Genomic DNA, 21,660 nt, shown 5'->3' on the forward strand with positions numbered 1-21,660 from the left:
AAATAAATGAAAATTATTTTTTTATAAATAAAAAATATATTATTTTAAATTATATAAAATTTAAATTTAAATTTAAAAATCGATTATAAATAAGATCCAGTAGAAGCTATTCAACACACTGTAATAACAAATAACCTCTGAAAAGGCATTTTAGGCTCTAAATGAGTGTTATAAAACAATTAATTACTACTTTCAAAGGAAAAAACAATGAGTTACAAGGTAAAAATAAAAAAACTGAAAAATAAATAAGAATTATAATTTAATTTAAATTTAATGGATATTAACCCTATTCAAATAACATATATTTTTTTTATAAATAATATATATGATATAAATATTATAAAATTCATTCTGAAACTAACAATTTTTTTTGGTTGAATATTAAATAATAATTGAACAATAAATAGTATAAATTCAATGAATAAAATATAAATATTTAAAATTTTTATTTAATAAATAATAAATAAAATATAAATATAAAGAAACTCGACCGCAGATACCGATTATCATCCCGCTCCGGAAGAAAAGTCCTTAAAACCGTCAATAAAGTAGGTGGCGCGAAAACAACGGTCCCCCTTCTCAACTGAAAAACCGCCTCTTGCATCCCTTCCCTCTCCCTCTTTTTTCATTCAAAACCTTCTTTTCTTTTCTTTATTTTATTAATTTACATGTTACTCTCCCTCCCTCCCCCTCTCTCCAAAACTACAATCGCTGCACTCCCATCACCGGAATATTCTCTCTCCCAACCACCGTTGACTCTCTCTCATCTTTGCTTCGGCAATCTCTTGAAGCGGCCAGAGTCTTTCTCTGTTCAGTTTCCGATCTTTTTTCCAGGGTACTGGAGCGGTGTTAACTGAGTTAATTATAATTGATTAGTCTCCTACTTTCCATCATCAAAAGACAGTTTGACTTGTGTCAGTAATGAAAGGTGAGAAATCTTCCCTTCCTTTAACATAAATATATTAAATTTTTACCCTTTTGCCAGTTCTGGAGAAACTTTGATCTCTTTCTTACTTTTTTTTTCCTTTTTTTGGGGGATGGGTTAAATTCTGTTTTTAATCAGAATCTTGAGAAATATAAAATGTTTGTATGGTTCAGTGTGTATTTTTCTTCTGCCATTTCTGAGAGATTTATACAGCTCTCTCTCTCTCTCTCTATATATATATATATATGTATGTATGTATATCACTGTATTACTTGTCTTCCACACCAGAGACATAAACCTGCCAAAATAGATTCTTTATTAAAAATCCAAACTTTTCATTAAATCTTTCTGGGTTTTCATGGATCTGTGCAACTAAATCAAGAAATAAGGGTTTCCCCAGTGGTCAAAACGTAAATAGTATAATACACCAAGCTCTGCACTTAAGGGAATCAGTTCTACGATTTAAAAAGATTTTTACTACTGTGAATTAATACTTAATAATTATGAGTTAGTGAGTGTGAGTAAGTAGTAGTAGTTCATGGGGATGGGCAATGATCTTGCTTGCACGTGGTCCTCCATGTCTGTTCCCATATCCCCCAAGAACATTAGCACCTGCAACTTCAATCTTCTAATCATTATACTATTTAAAATTATTTCCATAAGAACAGATCACATTATTTCCATTTTTTTTTTCCTTTCTTGTACTCTAGTTTCACTAGATGACAATTCTAGAAAACTCAGGTTAGAAAATAAAGAACAGTTGAAATTAATTCACCATGGGATCCCAATGAGGTAACTCTTTGTTTCATTAATGCCCATCACAGTTTATATTTGAACAAATATCTGTCATTTTATTTCTCATCCAGAAACATGTTAAGAACACTTGCGATGGACAGAGTCGATTTGGACAGTTAGTGCAGATCACACACAATTACCTTATTTTACAGACTTTTAAACCCTAACACCCATATTAATGGGAATCACAGTTTCATCCTAAGATATGAGATATGGTGTTTATGTTTATGCTAATTTTAGCACAGGGAGTTATGGATAAATATTGAAGGTGAAACAAATAATTCTTTTTTTCTTTGTTGATGTTTTGGTTTTTTAATTAATATAAGTGTCGGGTAATTTGTGTATTTTTACTAATTCTACAAGTTTTAAAATTAATAATTATATAAGTTTTTAATAATTATAAGATTTTATGAAACTATTATTGATTTTTAAAAAGCAAATATAAGCCTAATTAGTTGAAATGTGTTTTTTTTTTTAATGTTTGATTATATATGTGTGGTGAGCTTTGAAATTGCTTGAAAATTTAATTTATTTTTATATTTTTAAATGGTTTTAATATTTTTGGATATTAATTTTTTTTTTTAAATAGTTTTCTAATATACTTTTAAATAAAAAAAATACTCTTCTACACCCACACCTCTTCATCATAAAAAGAAGTAAAAAGAGAGGGAGAAGGAAACGGGGAAGGAGTTGGGTAATGCTGTGCTGGTGAGTGTACCTCAATTGCCAGCCCAGCCGACAATGGCACTCCCGTGAGAGGGAGTTAAAAAAAAAAAAAACAACCATTCTTATCCTGCGCACCCGTTTTTGTTGTCTTTTATCCTGTGCCTCTCCATGGCAGTAGTCCACTCTTCAGTCTCCCCATTTTCACAGGGGACCCCTTAGACCAAGAGTTGGATTTATTTCAACCCAAAAAAACAGTGATGACCGTTAATGCACGTTGTGCCACTCTCCGGATTTTTCTGTGCCACATTTTGGCCCCAGATGGTGTTTTATAGTAACCATTGCTTAGACTCTTTGTTATGGCCTGATCTGCTTGGATTCGGGCTCATTTTGATGAAAAATCAATACGCACTTGCATTTATTTATTTTTATTCTCAAATTCATAATCTTTCAGATCCGAGTCTCTGTAAAGATGTAAGTTTTTTCCAGTTTTTGGGGGTTTCTTTTTCTTATTTATTGGTTTATATTCTTTGCCCGTTTTTACTGCCATTCTCTAGTATCTTTACTTTTCTTTTCTTTCTGGTTATGTGCATTTGTGGCAGATTTATTGCAGGGAAAAGGATCTTCTTTATGAGCAATTTGTGTGATTCCTTTCAATGTGGTATACTTGAAAATGAAGCTGTCAAATTTGGTTGTTTAATTATGTGAAAGAATCCATAAATGTGGTCTAATTTGGATAGTTTTTGATGGATGTGTGTGAATTAGAGAAGCACACAGCAGTTCTTGATAAACCAAGACCTCCCTTGGTTTCAGCTGAAAGAAACAGCAATGCAACCGCAGCAGCAGCCACCCGCCGTCCTCGGACGAGGGAAGTTAGTTCCAGGTACAAATCATCCTCTCCAACAACACCTTCTGTTGCTAGGCGTTTCCCGTCACCAAGCCTCACTAGAACATTGCCTACACCTTCCCAAGTGTTGCCTAAAAGATCTCAATCGGCCGAGAGGAGGCGCCCTTCATTTCCACCTTCACCCCCAAACCCCTCCACACCAGTTGAAGATTCATCAGTAGATGTGCAAGTTCCATCTAGAAGGCTAAGTTCCGGTGGTCGGTTACAAGAGAGTTTATGGCCTTCTACAATGAGAAGTCTTACTGTTTCATTTCAATCAGATAGTATTTCTATTCCTATCAGCAAGAAGGAAAAACCAGTTAATAATGTCACCTCCGATCGAACATTGAGGCCTTCTTCAAATGTAGTTCATAAGCAGGCCGAAATGCCTACTGGGTCCCGAAAGCCTACACCAGAGAGAAAGAGGAGTCCTCTTAAAGGGAAGAATTCGCAGGATCAATCAGAGAACGCTAAACCAGTGGATGGCTTGCATTCTAGATTGATTGATCAGCATCGATGGCCTAGTAGGATAGGTGGGAAGGTATCTTCGAATACATCATTGAATAGAAGTGTGGATCTCACTGATAAGAGTGTGAAATCTTTGTCAACTCCAGTTGGAATTGGATTATCTTCACTCAGGAGAACTCCCACACCTGATAGTGTAATAAAACCTTTACAAGTTTCTGCTAGTGATACTGCGAGGTTATCGCTAGAAGAAATTGGTGTAGTGTCTGAGGTGAATTCAGTTGGTGATAAATTGCAGCGGATAACTGGGGCTCAGAAGCTTGTTGCATCAAGTCTATCGGACAGAATATCATTTGTAAGTCCTGCAGTTAGATCTCAGTCCTTGCCAACTCCTGGATCACGTCCTGCATCGCCAAGTAGGACTTGCATTAGTAGAGGTGTAAGTCCAGCACGGACAAGACCATCTACTCCTCCTACAGGGGTTAGCCCATCTCGGATAAGGCCATCAAGTGTCTCCAGTCAATTCAATAATTATACTTCTGTGCTTAGTTTTATAGCAGATTTTAAAAGGGGGAAAAAGGGTGCAAGCTATATTGAAGATGCTCATCAGATACGACTTCTATACAACAGATATTTGCAGTGGAGATTTGCTAATGCCCGGGCAGGGGCTGTTCTTTACTTTCAGAAGGTGACCGCCGAGGTAGTTATCATTTACCGACTTCCGTAGAATGTAGGTTTCCTGAATCTGCCATTTATCTTAATGTTTTGTTAATTGCATGGAACTTATGATGCCATATTTCATGTCGGCCTTCTTTCACTAAATATAATTCTAGCCATATGGTGCCTCTAGTCATTATTCAAGGCAATATTTTCTTAGTTTCAGTCCTTTTTAGTGGCTACAGCTGTTAGATTTCTTTTTATTAAAAAACACAGAAAGTTGTATGCTTGTTTCGAGTAATTCAAAACCAGGGGGGGGGGGGGGGGGGGGGGGGGATGGTGTTCTGGTGAAGAAAAAATAGGGCTGGTTGTTAAACTGCACCGCTATTTATGGTTCGATAGGCCTTTTATGTTTCAGTGATTTTTAATTGAAGATGAACCTTGGCTTATGAATAGAGCATGCTTAAGCTTTTGTTCTTAAATTTGATGTTCAAAGAGAATTTCCTTTCCTTTGATGTTTTAAATTCACAAACATGTTTTGATGGTGCAGAGAACCTTATACAATGTTTGGGACACCACTTTAGCTTTGTGGGATTCGGTAATCAGGAAGAGGATCAATCTCCAAAAGCTAAAATTGGAGCTCAAACTGAATGCAGTATTGACTGATCAAGTAATGCCTCTCTTTACAATGACATTACTGCTTTAGTATTTCACAACATGATCTAAATGTTTCTATTTATCTGCTGAGTGGTTTTCTCTGTCAATATGTTGTAGGTTGTGGTTCTTTATGGCAACCAATATGTGTTTTAGATTGATCTATTTCTTTATGATCCTTAATTGTCATTAATTTTATTTAAAATTATATAAATAGAAGTTACAATCATTTCTACTTGAGGGGAATGAGGGAAAAAAACTATATTCAAATCCATGAATGAGGGATCCAGGTTCTGTCTGCTGAATGTGGATAAGCACTTTTCATTAAAACACCTAACATGGAGGTAGTATGTCAAGTGTTTGGGAGAAAGATGAGTTTTAGTCCTATCTAAATGTTCATGCTATCTAGCATCAACTTAGATTGGAATTGTTTAAGGTTCTTGCAACATATAGGGTAAGCAAATATTTGTGACAAAGCACCTGCCATCGTAACTTACTGTCTACAGAAATTGAAGAGCAGGGGGCTTCCAATCAATCATGTGCAAAATATGCCTATATGCATCTGTGAGATCTTGAATTATATGGACAGATCGAAGGTTAACAGTTGTTGAATAGGGGAGCTTTGAAAAGCGGTTTTTCAAAGCTATAAGTAATCACTTGGCAATTTTATTCTCAGTGAAATGTGGATTTCTGATATTTTTGGCGGGGAAAGAAAATTGTTGATTTGAAAAAGAAAAAAAAATGAACTGCTATCCCTTTTCTTCTGTAAAATTAGTTTCATGGGATTTGAATTGAAAATGATAATCCATTTGTTTCTCTGAGGTGAATACCACCATGCTCCTGTTCTATGAATGTTCAGTGCCCAAAGCATGGTGAAGTTGGAAAGATATGGTTGAATCGTATTTACACTAGAGCATTTGAAATTTTGAAAAGCAGTGAATGTATAATTTGAAATCTATATTTTTAAATAGAACTCTGTAGTGGTTTGGGCATCTATGAAAAAAAAAGTTCTTGCACAAGGAGGAAGCCAGTAAAATGCAAGGGCTGTTGAACTGGACTGGGCTGTGGTTGGTCTTCTCCAATCTCTTAAAACCCACGGTTGGATAGAATGTGGAGAGGAAGGAGAAGAGTAGAAGTTCATGAGGGAAAAACATTGAGTTTCTATGGAATGGTTGTTCACAAATACTTTAGTTATTCAGTTGCGTCAACTGATGTTATAATTGGGTGATTAGCTGATAACAACAAGAGCTTTCTCTTTCTATGGTAAAATCAAAGCGCCTGCACTCGCACACACAAAATATATAAGCAGTCCATTTCATGTCTTTAGTATATGTGGCTTATATGAACTGGTACCCCATCAAACAAAATAGAAGCATTTGTGAGAAGGAAGTTGTAAGATGGGTTGAAGTTACTGGAGACATTAGGCTGTGTGAATCAGGGGCCAACACCAGTATCTGTACGGAGAGGATAGATTCTGGTGAGAACTTGTAAGAGATGAGCAAAAGACCAAAGGGAATATCATACAACTTGGTTATGGCAGAATCAAAACAAGATGGCCTTTATCTTAATGAACAAGAGCATCTGCAGGGAGACAAATTGCAAGATTTTTGGTTGTCAGCATTGCTTCAGAATTGTTGACTTCCAGCATCTTGTTTCTGGATTAAATGTGGCTCTAAAAATGATGGGGAAGAAGTTTGATTCCACGCTAGTGGGGAACTTTATCTTATGGTATGCTAAAAATCAAGCACTTATTGGTTGTTTGTTGTCTGAAAAATAATGTACATGTTATTATTTGACAAAATGTGGTTGCTTTTCGTGTTTTTAATAGATCAAATAGGGTCTTACGCTGGTTTAAAATCCAACACATTGGAAGAAGTCTGCTGTTGTAGGATCAAGTTGATGTTGAAGAAAACCAGCTTAGGTTCCTGTTGTATTCTCAATTCTGTAGATGTACTTCTTACAAAGAAACATGTTCATGTGAAAAAGATACCCTGGTTAGAGTCAACTTCAAACATCTCGGTGGTCAATTTCATTTCAAAATTTATTTTAAATTTGTTCTAGTTCTTTATTCATGCATCATTTCCTAAACTAGTTTCGAACTGAGGTTTAGTCTTGCTGAGTTGAATCCAATTGAGTTACCCCATTATCTAATTGCAGAGGTTTAGTCTAGTCTTGCTGAGTTGAATCCAATTGAGTTACCCCATTATCTAATTGCTATGCCAATTGATTTAGATCGCCTACCTTGATGATTGGGCTTTACTTGAGAAAGATCATATCGATTCTTTATCTGGGGCTGTGGAAGATCTGGAGGCAAGCACTCTTCGTCTTCCAGTCACTGGTGGGGCAAAGGTATGTTTTGTTTTAACAGAAAATCGAAGTGATTTCTGGAGAGAGAAATTATGTACATTGATGTCATTATCGGTGCTGTACCTTTTCAGGCAGATATAAAATCTTTGAAGGTTGCTATTTGCTCAGCTGTTGATGTGATGCAGGCAATGGGATCTTCCATATGTTCTTTACTTCCAAGAGTGAGATACATGTCTTAGCTATCTCTCTTTCAATTTTGTCAGTTAATCCATAAAGCATGATGATGAGGTTCCCCCACGTAGTTCTCATTTGAGCTGCATGTTCATTTTACCATTATATGAACCATGCATTGTTGAAGTGGATAACAAGGGAAGAGATAGCTGGAAATAGATTGGCAAATTGAATTTTTATTTTTATGGACCATGCTCACCTTGTTGTTTAAGCTCCCATTATCGCTAGGAATCACCCAGTTGAAGTGCAAAATCAAACTCTTATCAATTCTTTCATGGATTTTTCTTCATTTAGTTTAACTCTTTAAATTTTAAATTGAATTAATTCCATTTTAGGCTACGCTTCTCAATTTCCAATGCTCACCTCAAACTACATACTGTTGTTGCCAAAATTATTTGCAGATCTAATGCTTATTTGTGGTTCTTTTATTATATTTTGTGGTTCTAATGCTTATAGGTGGAGGGGGTGAATGCTTTGGTTTATGATCTCGCCATTGTTGCATCACAAGAGAAAGCCAAGCTTGATCAATGTGAAGCTCTATTGGCGTCCTCAACAGCTATGCAGGTGAGAACAAAAACGCATGCTGTATTACTTAGGTTTTCGCAGGGAAAAAAAAAAAGAAGCATAGTGAGAAACCCTCTACAACGTGCTAAACATATCATTTGCCATATTTCTCTTTAAGCAAGACAGTCTTTTGGTTCTGTCCATTAGAAGTCTTAACTGCTCATGGATCAATTTCCTTTTCTGTTCTTTTTACCAAACTTCTGTCTAGAAACACTTGAGAGAATTATTTATTGAAGATGGAACTTGATACAAGTAGATAAGTTCAAGCTTTGTTTTGGCTTGAAGAATCCCATCATTTGCAAGGTTCCGATAAAACCCAACTATCCAATCACAACAAACATGTACTAGAACAAGCTTATATTGTATTTCTATGGATTGATAAACTGTTTATGTTCCGGCTGTCATGGCCGCCCAACATGCTTTAAAACATGTTTGCTGCTTGGTGGGAGTGGTTAGGCCTGGATTTGAGTGTTGCCCTTGTCAGTCAATAAATTGCTGTCGCATTACCTGTCCTAACCGAACTTGTTCATCATCCTAGTTAAGTTGGATCAATTGTTTGAGCTTTTTATTTATTTGATATGGTTGAGGAATGGCAGTGCTACCTGGTTAGATATTCAAGTTGTTGGGATTAATCAATACTGCCCTCTCTCTCTCTCCCTGTTTCTTACGATTGTCTGTGGACAATCTGGTCTGTCCTATATCAGATTGGCTGGCCTAGATCATCATTACTTGTGTATGACTTGAAAGGATGGTCTTCTAGCAAAAACAGAAGGTTCTATTTTTTGTCTCTGGGCAAGCATGTAGCTGGGGTCCTTGCATATATACGTAAAACACCTGTGGAAAAAAATCAAAACCATTCAGTTTTTTAGTTTTTCTAGCTAGTTTGTCGTGCACATTTTTAGGGTTCTTTTTTTTCTTTTATTTATTTTTAAAAATATTATTTTCGTGGAATGTATATATTGGATTATATCTAATTGCTTTCAGCATCAAGCAGGTGGAGGAGTACAGCATTAGGACTCATCGTATACAAATGAAAGAAGCTCTGGGGAAGCAACCACCACCACCCATGGCCATGAAAACACCTTCATGGCCCTGATCAACCACTATACTAACCTTTCTTCACTCGGTAGAGATAAAATTACAGGGTCTTCTCTGGTCAAATGTAAATTGATTTTTTATCTTAACTTCAGTGGGAAAATTTATTTTTGTTTTATTCTCTTTTTTTTTTCCAGTAGTGAGCTTTCGGCTCCATCGTTTCCTGTAATTATCTTGTATCAAGGGAATGGGAAGAAAATGAGGTGGTGGAAAGGATTGGAAATTCAATGTAGAAGCAGATCTCAGATAAGTAAAAAAAAAAAAAAAGTTTCATATCCAATGTTTCCCTGTATACTTAGAGCGAGCGTGCGCGCAAGTATGCATGCATGCATGTGAGTCATGAAAGAAAATAATATTTGGTGTTGATATTGGAAATGCTTTTTTCATAAAAATATTTTTGGCTATAAAAACAAGGGATAAATTATGCATTTTTTTTAAAGACCATTTTTCAGCTGAAAAACATGTGTTGAATTTGAGGATTAGAGTACAATTATTTAGCACATGTTTTGTTACGGGTCAGCTCGGCTAATAAGTTAATAATTATATATAAAAATATAAATTTTGTTATTTTTATTTATATAAACAATGAAATATTTGAAATGATAATTAAAAACTGAACTAATATATTAACAAAATTAATAAATCATCACAAGTGTTAACAAATAAAAAAAAATTAATTGATATGACTTCTTTGATCCAGAGCAAATTGTTTGGTTTGCTTAAATGGTGTTAAAAAAATTACAAAGCTGTCATTTTAACCTTGATTAACCATAGCTAAAAAAATAAAACATTAAAATATCAAGAAATTAAATAAAAAAAATTAAAGAGGTAAAATAAAAATGATACATTGTACTAACCCCAATTAACAAATAAATTTTATAATCTGAATAATAAACATAATTATAATAAGTTAATTTGATTGGATAATATTTTTTTTTTATTCTTTTTCTAGGCAGGGTCTTGTTTGGGTTATAATTTACCACAAATTGAATAACATGAACATAGTCATTATTTTATAAAAAAGCTTTTTATGCACCAAAAGAAAGAGTATCAAAAATTATTTATATATATAAAATCCTTATAAAACAGAGCTCCAGACCACGAGTTTAGTAGCCCAGCTTGTATGAAGTCTTGTAAAAAAAATTCAGACATGTAGGACTCGTGGCCTATATATATTATTTTTTAAGTTACCAGCCCTTATTTAAAAAACATAATAATAATCCGATGATATACCGTTTGTTTGTTTATATTTTAGTTACCACAATGATATAAAAAATCAAGATAAATTTTTTTTTTTATAAAAATTTATTTTATAATCCATTTTAATCTTGTAAAAGACTATTAAAACACCTATAAATTAATTTATTAATCTAAGAAACCTGAAAAAATTATTCTAAAATATAAAATCAAATTAAGCTAGATTTTTCTTTTTTAATTTTGATATATTTTTTTAGGTGTGATCCAGGTTTCAAATAATTACCATCAAGTTATTTTTTTCAAATAAAATACGTGAACACCAAAATAAATTAATCTAGTTATTTTTAATTTTGATATATTTTTTAAGGTATGATCGAGGTTTCAAATAACTACCATCAAGTTATTTTTTCAAATAAAATATGTGAACACCAAAATAAATTAATCTAGTTATCGTAGTATGCGAAAACAATGAATTTCTCTTTTTATACCAGAATCCAGTGAAACTTTTTTTTTTTATAAACTAAAAACTTGAAAATAAAAAAAAAGTTTTGTCTCAAAATTAAATTTAAAAAAATATAAATAACCGAACATTTCTAATTTTTAAAATTGAGGGATTAAATTATATATTTTTCACCAACTTTAAACACACCAGCTCTTCCTCGTGTCTTTTTTTGTTAGTTCTTATTTTTTTAATTTTTTCTCTAGTCAGTAAATACAAATCAATTGGCTATTAACTTTGTAACTAAATGACTCAATTGATGAAAACAAAAATTAAAGGGCCAAGATAAGAAAGATAAGAAAGAACTGTTCCAATGCTCTAAATAGTGTTTAACATTGATAAACACAACCCTCACTTTTCAGTTTATTTCTCCTATTAAGAAAGTGTCATGTGTGTAATCAGAAAGTACTTTCACCAATAAAAAGTCTTTGTGCTAGAGACACCAACGAAACGACATCGTAAAGAGGTCAGTCTCATCTCCACGAAAACGACTTTGTCGTTCAACGTGAAACAATAATCGTTTCGCATAAAAAGAAAAAAAATGAAGGAAAAACCCCTGTAGGCAGTGGTGGTGGTGTCTCGAGGAGAGCTCTCTTCAAGTCTCCAGCTCCACCCTCTCCCCCACTCTCTTCTTCCATAACAACCAACCAACCAGCACCGAAAAAATGAATAACCAGTCCTCAGTTGCATAGGACATAGCAGAAAACACTCAGATGTCTCTCCCGAAAACCATGCTAGCATCATCGGCAGGAGCTAAAACTTGCTATTACATGCCTCGTACCCGCGATTTCTTTATCAATCTCCTCAGAAAAGCTGCCACCCTCTCTCACTTAACCCAACTCCAAGCCCAGCTAATCCACCACAGCCTCCTCCTAAACGACATTTCCATCACCACCAAACTCACCCACAAATTCTTCGACTTCAATGCCACTCTCCACGCTCGTGCACTCTTCTTCTCCGTCCCGAAACCGGACCTTTTCCTCTTTAACGTTCTCATTAAAGGCTTCTCCACCAATAACAAGCCTTTGTCGGCGATTTCGCTGTTTACCCATTTGAGAAAAAGCACTCGTTTAAAGCCGGATGATTATAGTTATGCTTTCGTTGTATCGGCTGCGGCGAGTCTTGGGGATGCTAGAATTGGTGGGATATTACATGGAAAGGCAATAATTGATGGGTTTGGTTTGGATCTGTTTGTTGGGTCTGCCCTTGTCGACTTTTATTTTAAAATTTGGCGGGAAAATTTAGCTATGAAGGTGTTTGATAGATTGCCTCAAATAGATACTGTTTTGTATAATACAATGATATCTGGGTTTGTTAAGAATTCTTGTTTCGAGGACTCAATTAGAGTTTTTGGAGATATGGTTTTGGGTAATGGGCCGAAGTTTGACTTAACTACAGTTATCGCTGTTTTACCGGCTGTGGCTGAGTTACAAGAGTTGAAATTAGGCATGCAAATTCTGTGTTTGGCTATGAAGTGTGGTTTCTATTCTCATGTTTCGTTGCTTACGGGCTTGATTTCGTTGTTCTCGAAATGTGGGGAAGTTGAGATTGCGAGGTTGTTGTTTGGGGAGATTCGTAAGAAAGACTTGATTTCTTGTAATGCAATGATTTCAGGGTTTACTTGCAATGGCGAGACTGAGGATTCGGTGAGGTTGTTCAAAGAACTGCTTAGTTCTGGAGAGAGAGTTAGTTCAAGTACTATTGTGGGGCTGATTCCTGTGTATTCTCCTTTCGGCCATTCATATCTTTGTAATTGTATCCATGGTTTTTGTGTGAAACTTGGTATCGTTTCCCATTCTTCTGTTTCAACTGCATTGACTACTGTTTATTGTAGATTGAATGAAATGATAGTTGCAAGGCAACTTTTTGATGAATCAGCAGAGAAGACTTTAGCTTCTTGGAATGCAATGATCTCGGGTTGTACCCAAAATGGTTTAACAGATGCAGCGATCTCCCTTTTTCAGACGATGCAAAAAAATAATGTCAATCCAAATCCAGTTACTGTTACCAGCATTCTTTCGGCTTGCGCTCAAATTGGAGCCTTAAGTCTTGGAGAATGGGTACACAGTTTAATTAAGAGCAATCGTTTTGATTCCAATGTCTATGTTTCAACGGCTCTGATTGACATGTATGCAAAGTGTGGGAGCATTACAGTAGCTAGGGAATTATTTGATCTGATGCCTGAGAAGAATGAGGTGACTTGGAACGCCATGATTTCTGGTTATGGTCTCCATGGGCACGGGCAGGAAGCACTAAAGCTCTTTTACGATATGTTGTCTTCTTCTGTTAAACCCACTGGTCTCACTTTTCTCTCTGTATTGTATGCTTGCAGTCATGCTGGGTTAGTGAAAGAAGGAGATGGAATTTTTCACACTATGGTCCATGACTTCGGCTTTGAACCATTAGCTGAGCATTATGCATGCATGGTTGATATCCTTGGACGAGCTGGGCAATTGAAAAGGGCTTTGGAATTTATCAAGGCAATGCCCGTTGAGCCTGGTCCTCCTGTGTGGGGTGCCTTGCTTGGAGCTTGTATGATCCACAAGGACACAAACTTAGCTCGTGTAGCTTCTGAAAAGTTATTTGAATTGGACCCGGAAAATATAGGATACTATGTCTTAATGTCGAATATCTATTCAGTCGAGAGGAAATATCCACAAGCTGCTTCAGTAAGACAAGTAGCTAAGAAGAAAAGGTTAGCAAAGACTCCAGGCTGTACATTGATTGAGATTGGTCAGGTCCCACATGTCTTCACATCTGGTGACCAGTCTCATCCACAATCAAAGGCAATCTATGCAGAACTAGATAAATTGACTGGAAAGATGACAGAGGCAGGATTCCAGACTGAGACTACCACTGTTTTGCATGATCTGGAGGAGGAAGAGAAGGAACTGACAATGAAGGTACACAGTGAGAAGTTGGCCATTGCCTTTGGCCTTATCTCCACTGAACCTGGAGCTGAAATTAGGATTATCAAGAATCTCCGAGTTTGTTTAGACTGTCATAATTGGACTAAGTTCTTGTCTAAGATCACAGAGAGAGTTATTGTGGTAAGGGATGCCAATAGATTCCATCACTTCAAAGATGGTCTCTGTTCATGTGGAGACTATTGGTGAAAAAAGATGTCCTGCTTCAATCTTTTCAAGTCATTTCAGGATAGCATATATTTTCTGGTAAGTAACTGCTTTTCATGTTGTGATACCATGAGAGATTAAACAAAATAACAGTTCAGTCAATTTGGTTCTCTGGGTTGCACTTTTGAACTTATCCTGTTGCTTCTAGGTAATCGCAGGAAAATTTCTTAACAAATCTATGCGTTGCATTTTAGTGAAAAATGAAATTGTGTTTCAAATAAGCTTCATGACCTATTTCATGCACTGTTTTTCCTCCGTGTGCTTTGTGTATCTATCAACGAAATTCTCCAGTGCTTTTTTGCATTCTGTTTACATTATCTGGAACTAGAACACGAAGGTTGTTTTTTATCCTCCAGTTATCTGAAATCTGGTTTATTGGAGTTTGGACAAGAGCCAATTGGAAGGTCTTTTGGATATCACTAAATGCTATTTTGAACATAAAATGATGAACAATTGCTGAGGCTTGCATCGTGGCTATTCTCAAAGAGAATAGAAAATGCCATCCTTGTAGCCACAACCTTAAGATTAGTGCATAAGCCTCAAATCTTCACTGTAGGTTTGCCTTTCAGATTGACCTTGAGAACTTTCATACATTACCTTCTTTTCCAGCAGAGATTGGCATAACATATACCAACTATGTTTGGTGTGTGCTTCTGGGACCTCATCAGATATTCAAGGAACAAGCAGAAATGGACTGTGGTATAAATAGATAATGGCATGTTCCAGCATAGGATCCTTAATCAATAAAGGATTATAACTTGAGTTCTTCTAGTCAAGATCTTCCCAAGAAACACCAGGCTTGCTTTGACATCCATGCTTATCCACTTGGAGGTTTCTTGATTGACAAGGAACGAAGTTTTCGAACATTTTAGGTGAATTTTTAATATAAGCCATCATTGACACATGCTCCTTGACTTACAAGATTTATTTACTGGCCCAGGATGACTTGTGAGACTTTCAAAGATTGAGATTCTTGGTGTTTTGAGATAGGTGCAGTGGTTAGAACTTTTGCAATCCAAGTGTATAAAGCAGAATTATGCACTCCTTGGGGCTGTTAGTGTGAACGTGTGATAAGGAAAATGTTTTTCATTTCAATTACAAAACTGGGTTCGATGCTCGTTGCTATACAAGATTTTCACTCTAATTTTATTCCTTGGGCATCTGCATTTTGTCGGTTACATTGCATATCGTATTCCCATAGAAGCAATATGTACATGTATATTCTAGAGATGCACAAATCAACTAGAAAACAAACACACATTTAACAGTTGATTCCACATTGCTTGGTGTCAGGTCCCTTGGTCTTCATCACAAATGGATCGATTCGGACCCATAGCAAGGAGAAGATGGAAGCCAAGAGCACTGACCATATAACAACAATAGTGGGTGTCCTGTTTTGCCTCCCCATTAGACCTTTGAGGAATGGGTAGAGATGGACAATCACCCAGAAGGCAAAGAAGAGCTTCCCGAATAGAGGTCCCCATGACTGATACCCATTGTTTATGGCATCTGAGACTCCAGCAACAACTCCAACGAGGTTGATGATTAAGATAGTGGTTGGAGGGATGAGCAGGGTTGTCCATTTAAATGCGTATAGTTCTCCAAAATCATCATCGTCTGTTGCCTTGGATGTGACAGTGAAGTTTGTGTCGATACCAGCTAAAACTTTCAGAAGACCTTGGACAACAGCAAAGAGGTGAGCTGATACACCACCTATAACCCAGAATTGCTCGTTTCTCCACCATTCCTCGATGCTTACTCCGCTCCATCTTAACTCAAGAATACCCGTTGAAAAGATTGACAAAAACAAGCCAATGAAGAAAAGACTTGCAAAGGTGCTTATCTGGATCACAAACAAATTGAGAACATGTAATGATACTGTTATAAATGAACAAAATCATGTTCTCGTGTTAACATAGCATTTGAAAACATCTTCTTGTTACTTCAGAGTTCAATTCCAGTATCTTTTTTTATAATGGTTTTGCCTTTTAAAGCTTTCCGTTTTGTTTCCACGGAGGAAATAACAGTTGTATCATTACCTCTGGCATGATGAATTTATCAGTAAGCAGGCAGATGGCGGGGAGGCAACAGTAGGCAACGAGTGCTAACGAAGTGAAGGGGTAGATAGTTGTGTTCACATATGCAAACCTCTCGAGCCACTTGAGCTTTCCTTCCTTGTAGCCGTACAGCACAGGGCTGTGACGACTGAAGAAAATCTCAACAGAACCAAGAGCCCATCGAAGCACTTGGTTGAGCCGATCTGATAGATTGATGGGAGCTGAGCCCTTAAATGCAGCTAACTTTGGCATACAGTAAATAGACCTCCATCCACGGCAATGCATCTTAAAACCTGTGAGAATATCCTCTGTGATTGAACCGTAAATCCAGCCCAGCTGCACAGGAAAAGGCAAATTTATTCAATGGAGAAACTTCTAAGCAACAAGCAAGCTTTCTTTTCAACCTCAATTGCTCAATGCATTGTGGAGAAACATAATTTTTGCTGTTTACATTACCTCGAGTCCCCATTCAGTTTTGTCTTCATACCCACAACTGATCACATGGATGGCTTCTTTTAGCAGAGCCGCTGGACTCGAGGAAGGAGGTACGCCACCTTCTTCCATCAAAGTTGAAGTCACAAAAATTGCTGACTGTCCAAACCTCTTTTCAAAATTCATTTGAGACATCAGTTGCTCCTTCTCGTTATCCATTCCTGTCCAGCATGGCTTACACATTAGGATGAGGCAAGGGAAAGAAGATTGTTGGGAAATCAGTATGAAAAGATTGTTATCCAATTAAAGATCTTTGAAAACCTTGCAGGCTTGTGCCTTCTCCGACGGCACCATTCTTAGCATTCTTCTTTTTGCGACGCCCAAAACATGGGCAGCAGTCACACGTCACCATCTTTGGGCGCTTGGGATCTTTTGGAGGGTCGTAGCCATAAAGAGCTTGCCTTTTGAAAACGCATCCTGTGCCGACGTACACCGGACCCTGAATTCCATCTAGACCTTTCATGTTAATCTGCAGGCGACACAGAGAAACAAAACATCATCTCGCTTTCCACACGCACGGCGTATGAGAACATACACAAGCATGGGCTTTTTTGAGTCCAGGATTTACATCAAAGAAAACAGTATTTCTGTTGGCGTAACGATCATGTCTATCAATGCCATCGAATCTTTGAGGGAATTGCACGTAGCAAACTCTCTTTCCAATCTGGGGGTCCATCAAGAAACACATGGCCTCTCGAACGGCCTTGCTATTGTTTATATAATGGTCACAATCCAAGTTCAGCATGAAAGGAGCATTGGTTAGTACTGCAGAGACCCGAATCTGAAAATTGCAAAAAGTAAGAGGTATCACATCACTTGCAGGCCTTTCAAAGGTGAGAGAACTTGATGCATGTAAGATAAACGAATTTTTCTCAAGTTTATTTACCAGGGCATTCATGGCACCGGCCTTCTTATGATGTGAAAAACCAGGTCTCTTCTCACGAGATACATATACAAGGCGAGGGAGCTCATTTCCTTCGGTGTCATGGCCTCCACTGTGACCGAGAAATACTTGAATCATACCAGGGTGATCCCTGGTATTGTTTCCAGGCCATGGTGTCCCATCTTGCATGATCCACCCCTCTGGAGGAACCTTCTGTGCTTTTGCTACAATTGAATTTATCCTAACCTTGAATTCTTCATATTCTCTCTGCCGAAGACGAAAAATCATAGAATCTTAGTTAAAATAGATTGCAAGTACTTCAAGCTTTGAAAAATTCTATACGATTCTACACCAACTACAAACAAACCTTCATAGCTCGACGTTCCTTGACAAAGGTTGGCTGAACTTTGTCCTTGAGATAATCGATCTTCAGAGCAAAGTAAAACTCAGGAGCTCGAGGTTCTATGCTATATTTCTTGCAGAATGGAACCCATTTCCGAGCAAATTCAGCAGTTTCAGACATGGCTTCAAAGGTGCACATGGAAGCGCCATCATCAGAGAGGTAACATGAGATCTTTTCAACTGGGTAGTCCATGGCCAAAATTGATAATATTGTGTTACCCGTAACAAGAGGGGGTTCCTTCATAGGATCCACAGTACTGACAAAGATATCAACTGGCGCTAGCATATTGGGCTCGCCTTCCCGTTCGTATCTGCGTTGCAAAAAAATATCAGTGGTTTTTTGCTGAAACTTGCTTTAGCAGGAAAAGAAATCATTGGAGTCGATTTTCCGAACATATAAATCTTGGAAATTCTAAATTTGTTCTGGTTTGAGAATTCTATGGACCTGAGAGAAAGGCGATCCAGATAAGTCTCGCGATCAATTGGCAACCACTTGGGGAACTGATCAAGAATCCATGAAATCGCAAACCAGATTTCACAGACTATAGATGTCAACCATAGCCCAATTGCATCATGCACCGGATGCAAAATTCTATAGCGAAGAAAGAAGGCAAGTATGATCAGCCTAGCAACAATAACCATTCTATACGGATTGATCTTGCTCGACGCAATTGGTACTTTCCTGGAGAGTGGCTGTCTTGCCTCGTCTAACCTGCAATAATAGTTCACAACATGTCATTCAATGTCAACTGATGATTTCGGAAGAAGGCTAATTTGTCGCTACAAACATGGCAAGATTGGTCTAGGCATATCCTACTATAAGAAACTGGATACATACATGGCTGCTTCGGCATCATCTTCTTGTTCAGGCCCCAGATTCCCTTGCTGCATTTTCCAATCATCCATCCTCTCTTTCCACCCTCCCTCTTTCTTTGCGTCCCATCTTGCGCTTCCTGTTTCGAGCAAATACATGAAAATCATGTGAGATTATCGTAATAATGTTTCGGTTAATCATTTCAATCAATGCTTGTGACAAGTAAATACCAGGTTCAGAAACTGGATATGGGTGCACTCTCTTATGAAGTGAAGAAGATAGCATCTGCTCTCCATGAGATCCAATAGGGAACTCTCCGCTCACCTGCACAGATGTTAAACCATTTTTATATATATTCTCTACTTAAAAATTTCTAAAACAAATCCATTGAATTGGAACCAAAACAAAAGAGCAGCATCACTTACAGGTCTTGATCTAATACCAGTTATGACTGGTGGGAAGTGGCTATTTTCTTCATCGTCATGGCCTCTTCCATAAGTCATCTTCCCATGAAGCATTGCCTCGGTGAGATACTTATTCTTGTCTTGCTCATCTTCAATGATGAACTCGTGTTCAATATCATCCAAATCATCTTCATCATCATCCCCCTCAACCCTCGGACTCCCTACACAAATTTCTCAAATAGAATCAGCTTGAAAAATCCATGCCAAGACAACAGTACTATTAATTATAGCTTTGGGCTATATATTTTACCTTTGAGACGCTTGTATCTAGTCTTGCACTGGGGACAGTTTTGAGTCCCTTCTCTTCTTTCATACTCGTAGCATGGTCTACACACAGGAAAACCACACTCATTGCAAGCCACAAACAAATCACCATCCACAGTTAGGCCAATCTCATCGCCACAAATCTCACAAACTTGACCATCCAAGTTCTTCAAAGGTTTATGCTGCACCAAAACAAAAACAAACACAAAGAAGTCACTTCATGCATGGTTTCTTGCTGCAGGCTCTTGTCTGAGGTATGTTTTGTTAGTGTATCGTACCTCTTCATGGCCATGAATGACAACAAGCTCGTTGCGGTTGTGAGAGCCAGCGACAAGTCCAGCACTGGCTTCCATATTGTTGAGCAATGGGAAGGGGCGAGAGAGCTACTGGGTTGAGAGGGGGTGAGTGTTTCTATTTTATGAATGGAAGGGTAGGGTATAGAAAGTTGTGCTGGATCTCTAGCTCTCACCTAATGTGGCATGTTAAGGGTGGTGGTGTGGAAGTTGGTTGCAGAGTCGCCATTGCCTTGAAGTTAAGCTTCGTCTATTTTTCAACTACCGTGCCCTCCTCTTATATGCCTTCTTTTCGACGACCAACTCGGTGTCAGTGTTATATCTCTAGTTTTCGGATTTCATTTCTTGACAATTTATTTTAGCTCTTTTGTATTTTTTTTTAAGAAAAAAAACTTGGAAAATGAAGTAAATCTTACACTGTACGTCCTAGCAATTAATGGCCTCCCTTTAATTACACTTATGTTTGATTTTTACTATTGTGTTTGTTATTGTTTTTATTTTTGCGTTTGATATGGTTACAACTCAACACATCAAAAAAAATGCAAAAGTGCACTTGTGGTCTAGCAAGAGATGGGATTTATTTTCTTTCTTTTATTTATTTTTATATTTATTATCTGCAGTGTTTTATTTATTTACTGAATTTATAAAATATTTAATAAATATAAAAATTAAATATAATATACGTAAGTTAACTCAAACACCTCAATTATAAAAAAACAAAAACAAAAAACAAAAGATAAAAAAAACATAGCAGAAAAAACATGAATTTACTACTTTTACTCTTGCTTTTTTTTCTGTAAAAAATTATACCCCACGACAAAAACAAAAACCCATTACTTAATATTGACAAAAAAAAAACAAAAGATAAAAAAAAACATAGCAGAAAAAACATGAACTTACTACTTTTACTCTTGCTTTTTTTCTGTAAAAAATTATACCCCACTACAAAAACAAAAACCCATTACTTAATATTGAAATGGGTGTGTTTTTTGTTTGATTCAACAACAAATTAGAACGGCTTTCTTTACAGCAGGAAGAGGGGCATGGATTCGGACTCGAATTTTATTGTTCTTTGGATAGGAACTCAAACGTTATTCTTATACTAGAAAAAACCGAAAGAAAAAAGGAGGGAAATATAACGGCTGATTCGACCACGTTTATGCTTCGGATTGACATTTGGGCACAGTAGTTTTGTAATTTTTCAAGTGAAGATCACTAGGCGTTTGAGTTAATCATGCATGCTCGTTAGTCGCATGCTGTTTAGGCTGAAGGAAGCCGAAGACAAGTTCTTGGTTAACGCTGAAACACTTCATGTCTGCTTCTTTAAGACAAGTTCTTGGTTCACACTGAAACAGTTCATGTCTGCTTCTTTTTCTTCTTTTTTCATTACTTTTTGTTAATTAATTGTTTCTGTTGCTCAAAATACTCTTGGTAATCGTGGCTCTATCAAATTACTCAAGGCCTTTCAGTAATGGCTGTAAACTTAATCAACTCTTCCTCTCTTTTGACTAATGCTATTCATGATGAAATACCAATTCCGAATTCTTTTCCCAAAGCAATATGATGATAGATATTATGAAAAAGAATGATTTACAAACATGTTTTTCATACTAAATTAAATTTTCCCAGTTTCCCCGGTTAAGTTTATTCCGAGGGGCCTCCAGTTAAGTTATTCGAGAGTTTATTCCGAGGGCCTCGAGACATTTTAAATAGAATTTTTTTTAATTTTAATTTTTTATTTCAAATTATTTTTTAATATGTTAATATTAAAAATAACTTTTTTTAAAAAAATATTATGTTAATATATTTTCAAATAAAAAATTTGATTTTATAAATAAAAAGCAACCTCCATCACATTGATATTAATTTGGAACTAGATTCAAGATAGATAGAACTGGGGAGGAATGGTAGTACTTCAT

At 36.6% G+C, this 21,660-nt stretch overlaps 3 protein-coding genes across 6 annotated transcripts; 2 read left to right on the top strand and 1 right to left on the bottom strand.

The window, feature by feature from the left end:
* The first annotated feature begins 517 nt into the window (after positions 1-517).
* LOC105131889 (QWRF motif-containing protein 8-like) lies at positions 518-9,470 on the top strand. Of its 3 annotated transcripts, none has more exons than XM_011035082.1 (8): positions 518-928; positions 2,986-3,044; positions 3,149-4,434; positions 4,942-5,061; positions 7,278-7,394; positions 7,484-7,573; positions 8,040-8,147; positions 9,142-9,470. In XM_011035082.1, exons 2-8 carry the CDS (start codon positions 3,014-3,016, stop codon positions 9,241-9,243), a joined length of 1,854 nt encoding a protein of 617 aa, XP_011033384.1. In that variant the 5' UTR covers positions 518-928; positions 2,986-3,013; the 3' UTR covers positions 9,244-9,470. The 3 variants fall into 3 exon arrangements, with proteins under 3 accessions (XP_011033384.1, XP_011033386.1, XP_011033385.1); XM_011035083.1 differs by lacking the exon at positions 518-928 and adding an exon at positions 2,340-2,857; XM_011035084.1 differs by lacking the exon at positions 2,986-3,044.
* Positions 9,471-11,398: 1,928 nt separating this feature from the next.
* Positions 11,399-15,453, top strand: MEF29 (Pentatricopeptide repeat (PPR) superfamily protein). Of its 2 annotated transcripts, XM_011035087.1 has the most exons (3): positions 11,399-14,111; positions 14,685-14,944; positions 15,366-15,440. In XM_011035087.1, exon 1 carries the CDS (start codon positions 11,652-11,654, stop codon positions 14,052-14,054), a length of 2,403 nt encoding a protein of 800 aa, XP_011033389.1. In that variant the 5' UTR covers positions 11,399-11,651; the 3' UTR covers positions 14,055-14,111; positions 14,685-14,944; positions 15,366-15,440. The 2 variants fall into 2 exon arrangements, with proteins under 2 accessions (XP_011033389.1, XP_011033388.1); XM_011035086.1 differs by lacking the exon at positions 14,685-14,944 and having other exon boundaries at positions 11,400-14,111; positions 15,366-15,453.
* On the bottom strand, positions 15,144-19,937 carry LOC105131890 (cellulose synthase A catalytic subunit 7 [UDP-forming]). Its single transcript, XM_011035085.1, has 13 exons — positions 19,727-19,937; positions 19,435-19,630; positions 19,146-19,345; positions 18,951-19,044; positions 18,745-18,859; positions 18,352-18,618; positions 17,872-18,217; positions 17,508-17,771; positions 17,190-17,402; positions 16,883-17,090; positions 16,586-16,782; positions 16,112-16,465; positions 15,144-15,915 (listed from the first exon to the last, which is right to left on the bottom strand). Exons 1-13 carry the CDS (start codon positions 19,799-19,801, stop codon positions 15,334-15,336), a joined length of 3,111 nt encoding a protein of 1,036 aa, XP_011033387.1. The 5' UTR covers positions 19,802-19,937; the 3' UTR covers positions 15,144-15,333.
* Between the last annotated feature and the right edge of the window lie 1,723 nt (positions 19,938-21,660).

The sequence above is a fragment of the Populus euphratica genome, unplaced genomic scaffold (assembly GCF_000495115.2).
Source record: "Populus euphratica unplaced genomic scaffold, PopEup_1.0 scaffold73.1, whole genome shotgun sequence".
Classification (NCBI taxonomy): domain Eukaryota; kingdom Viridiplantae; phylum Streptophyta; class Magnoliopsida; order Malpighiales; family Salicaceae; genus Populus; species Populus euphratica.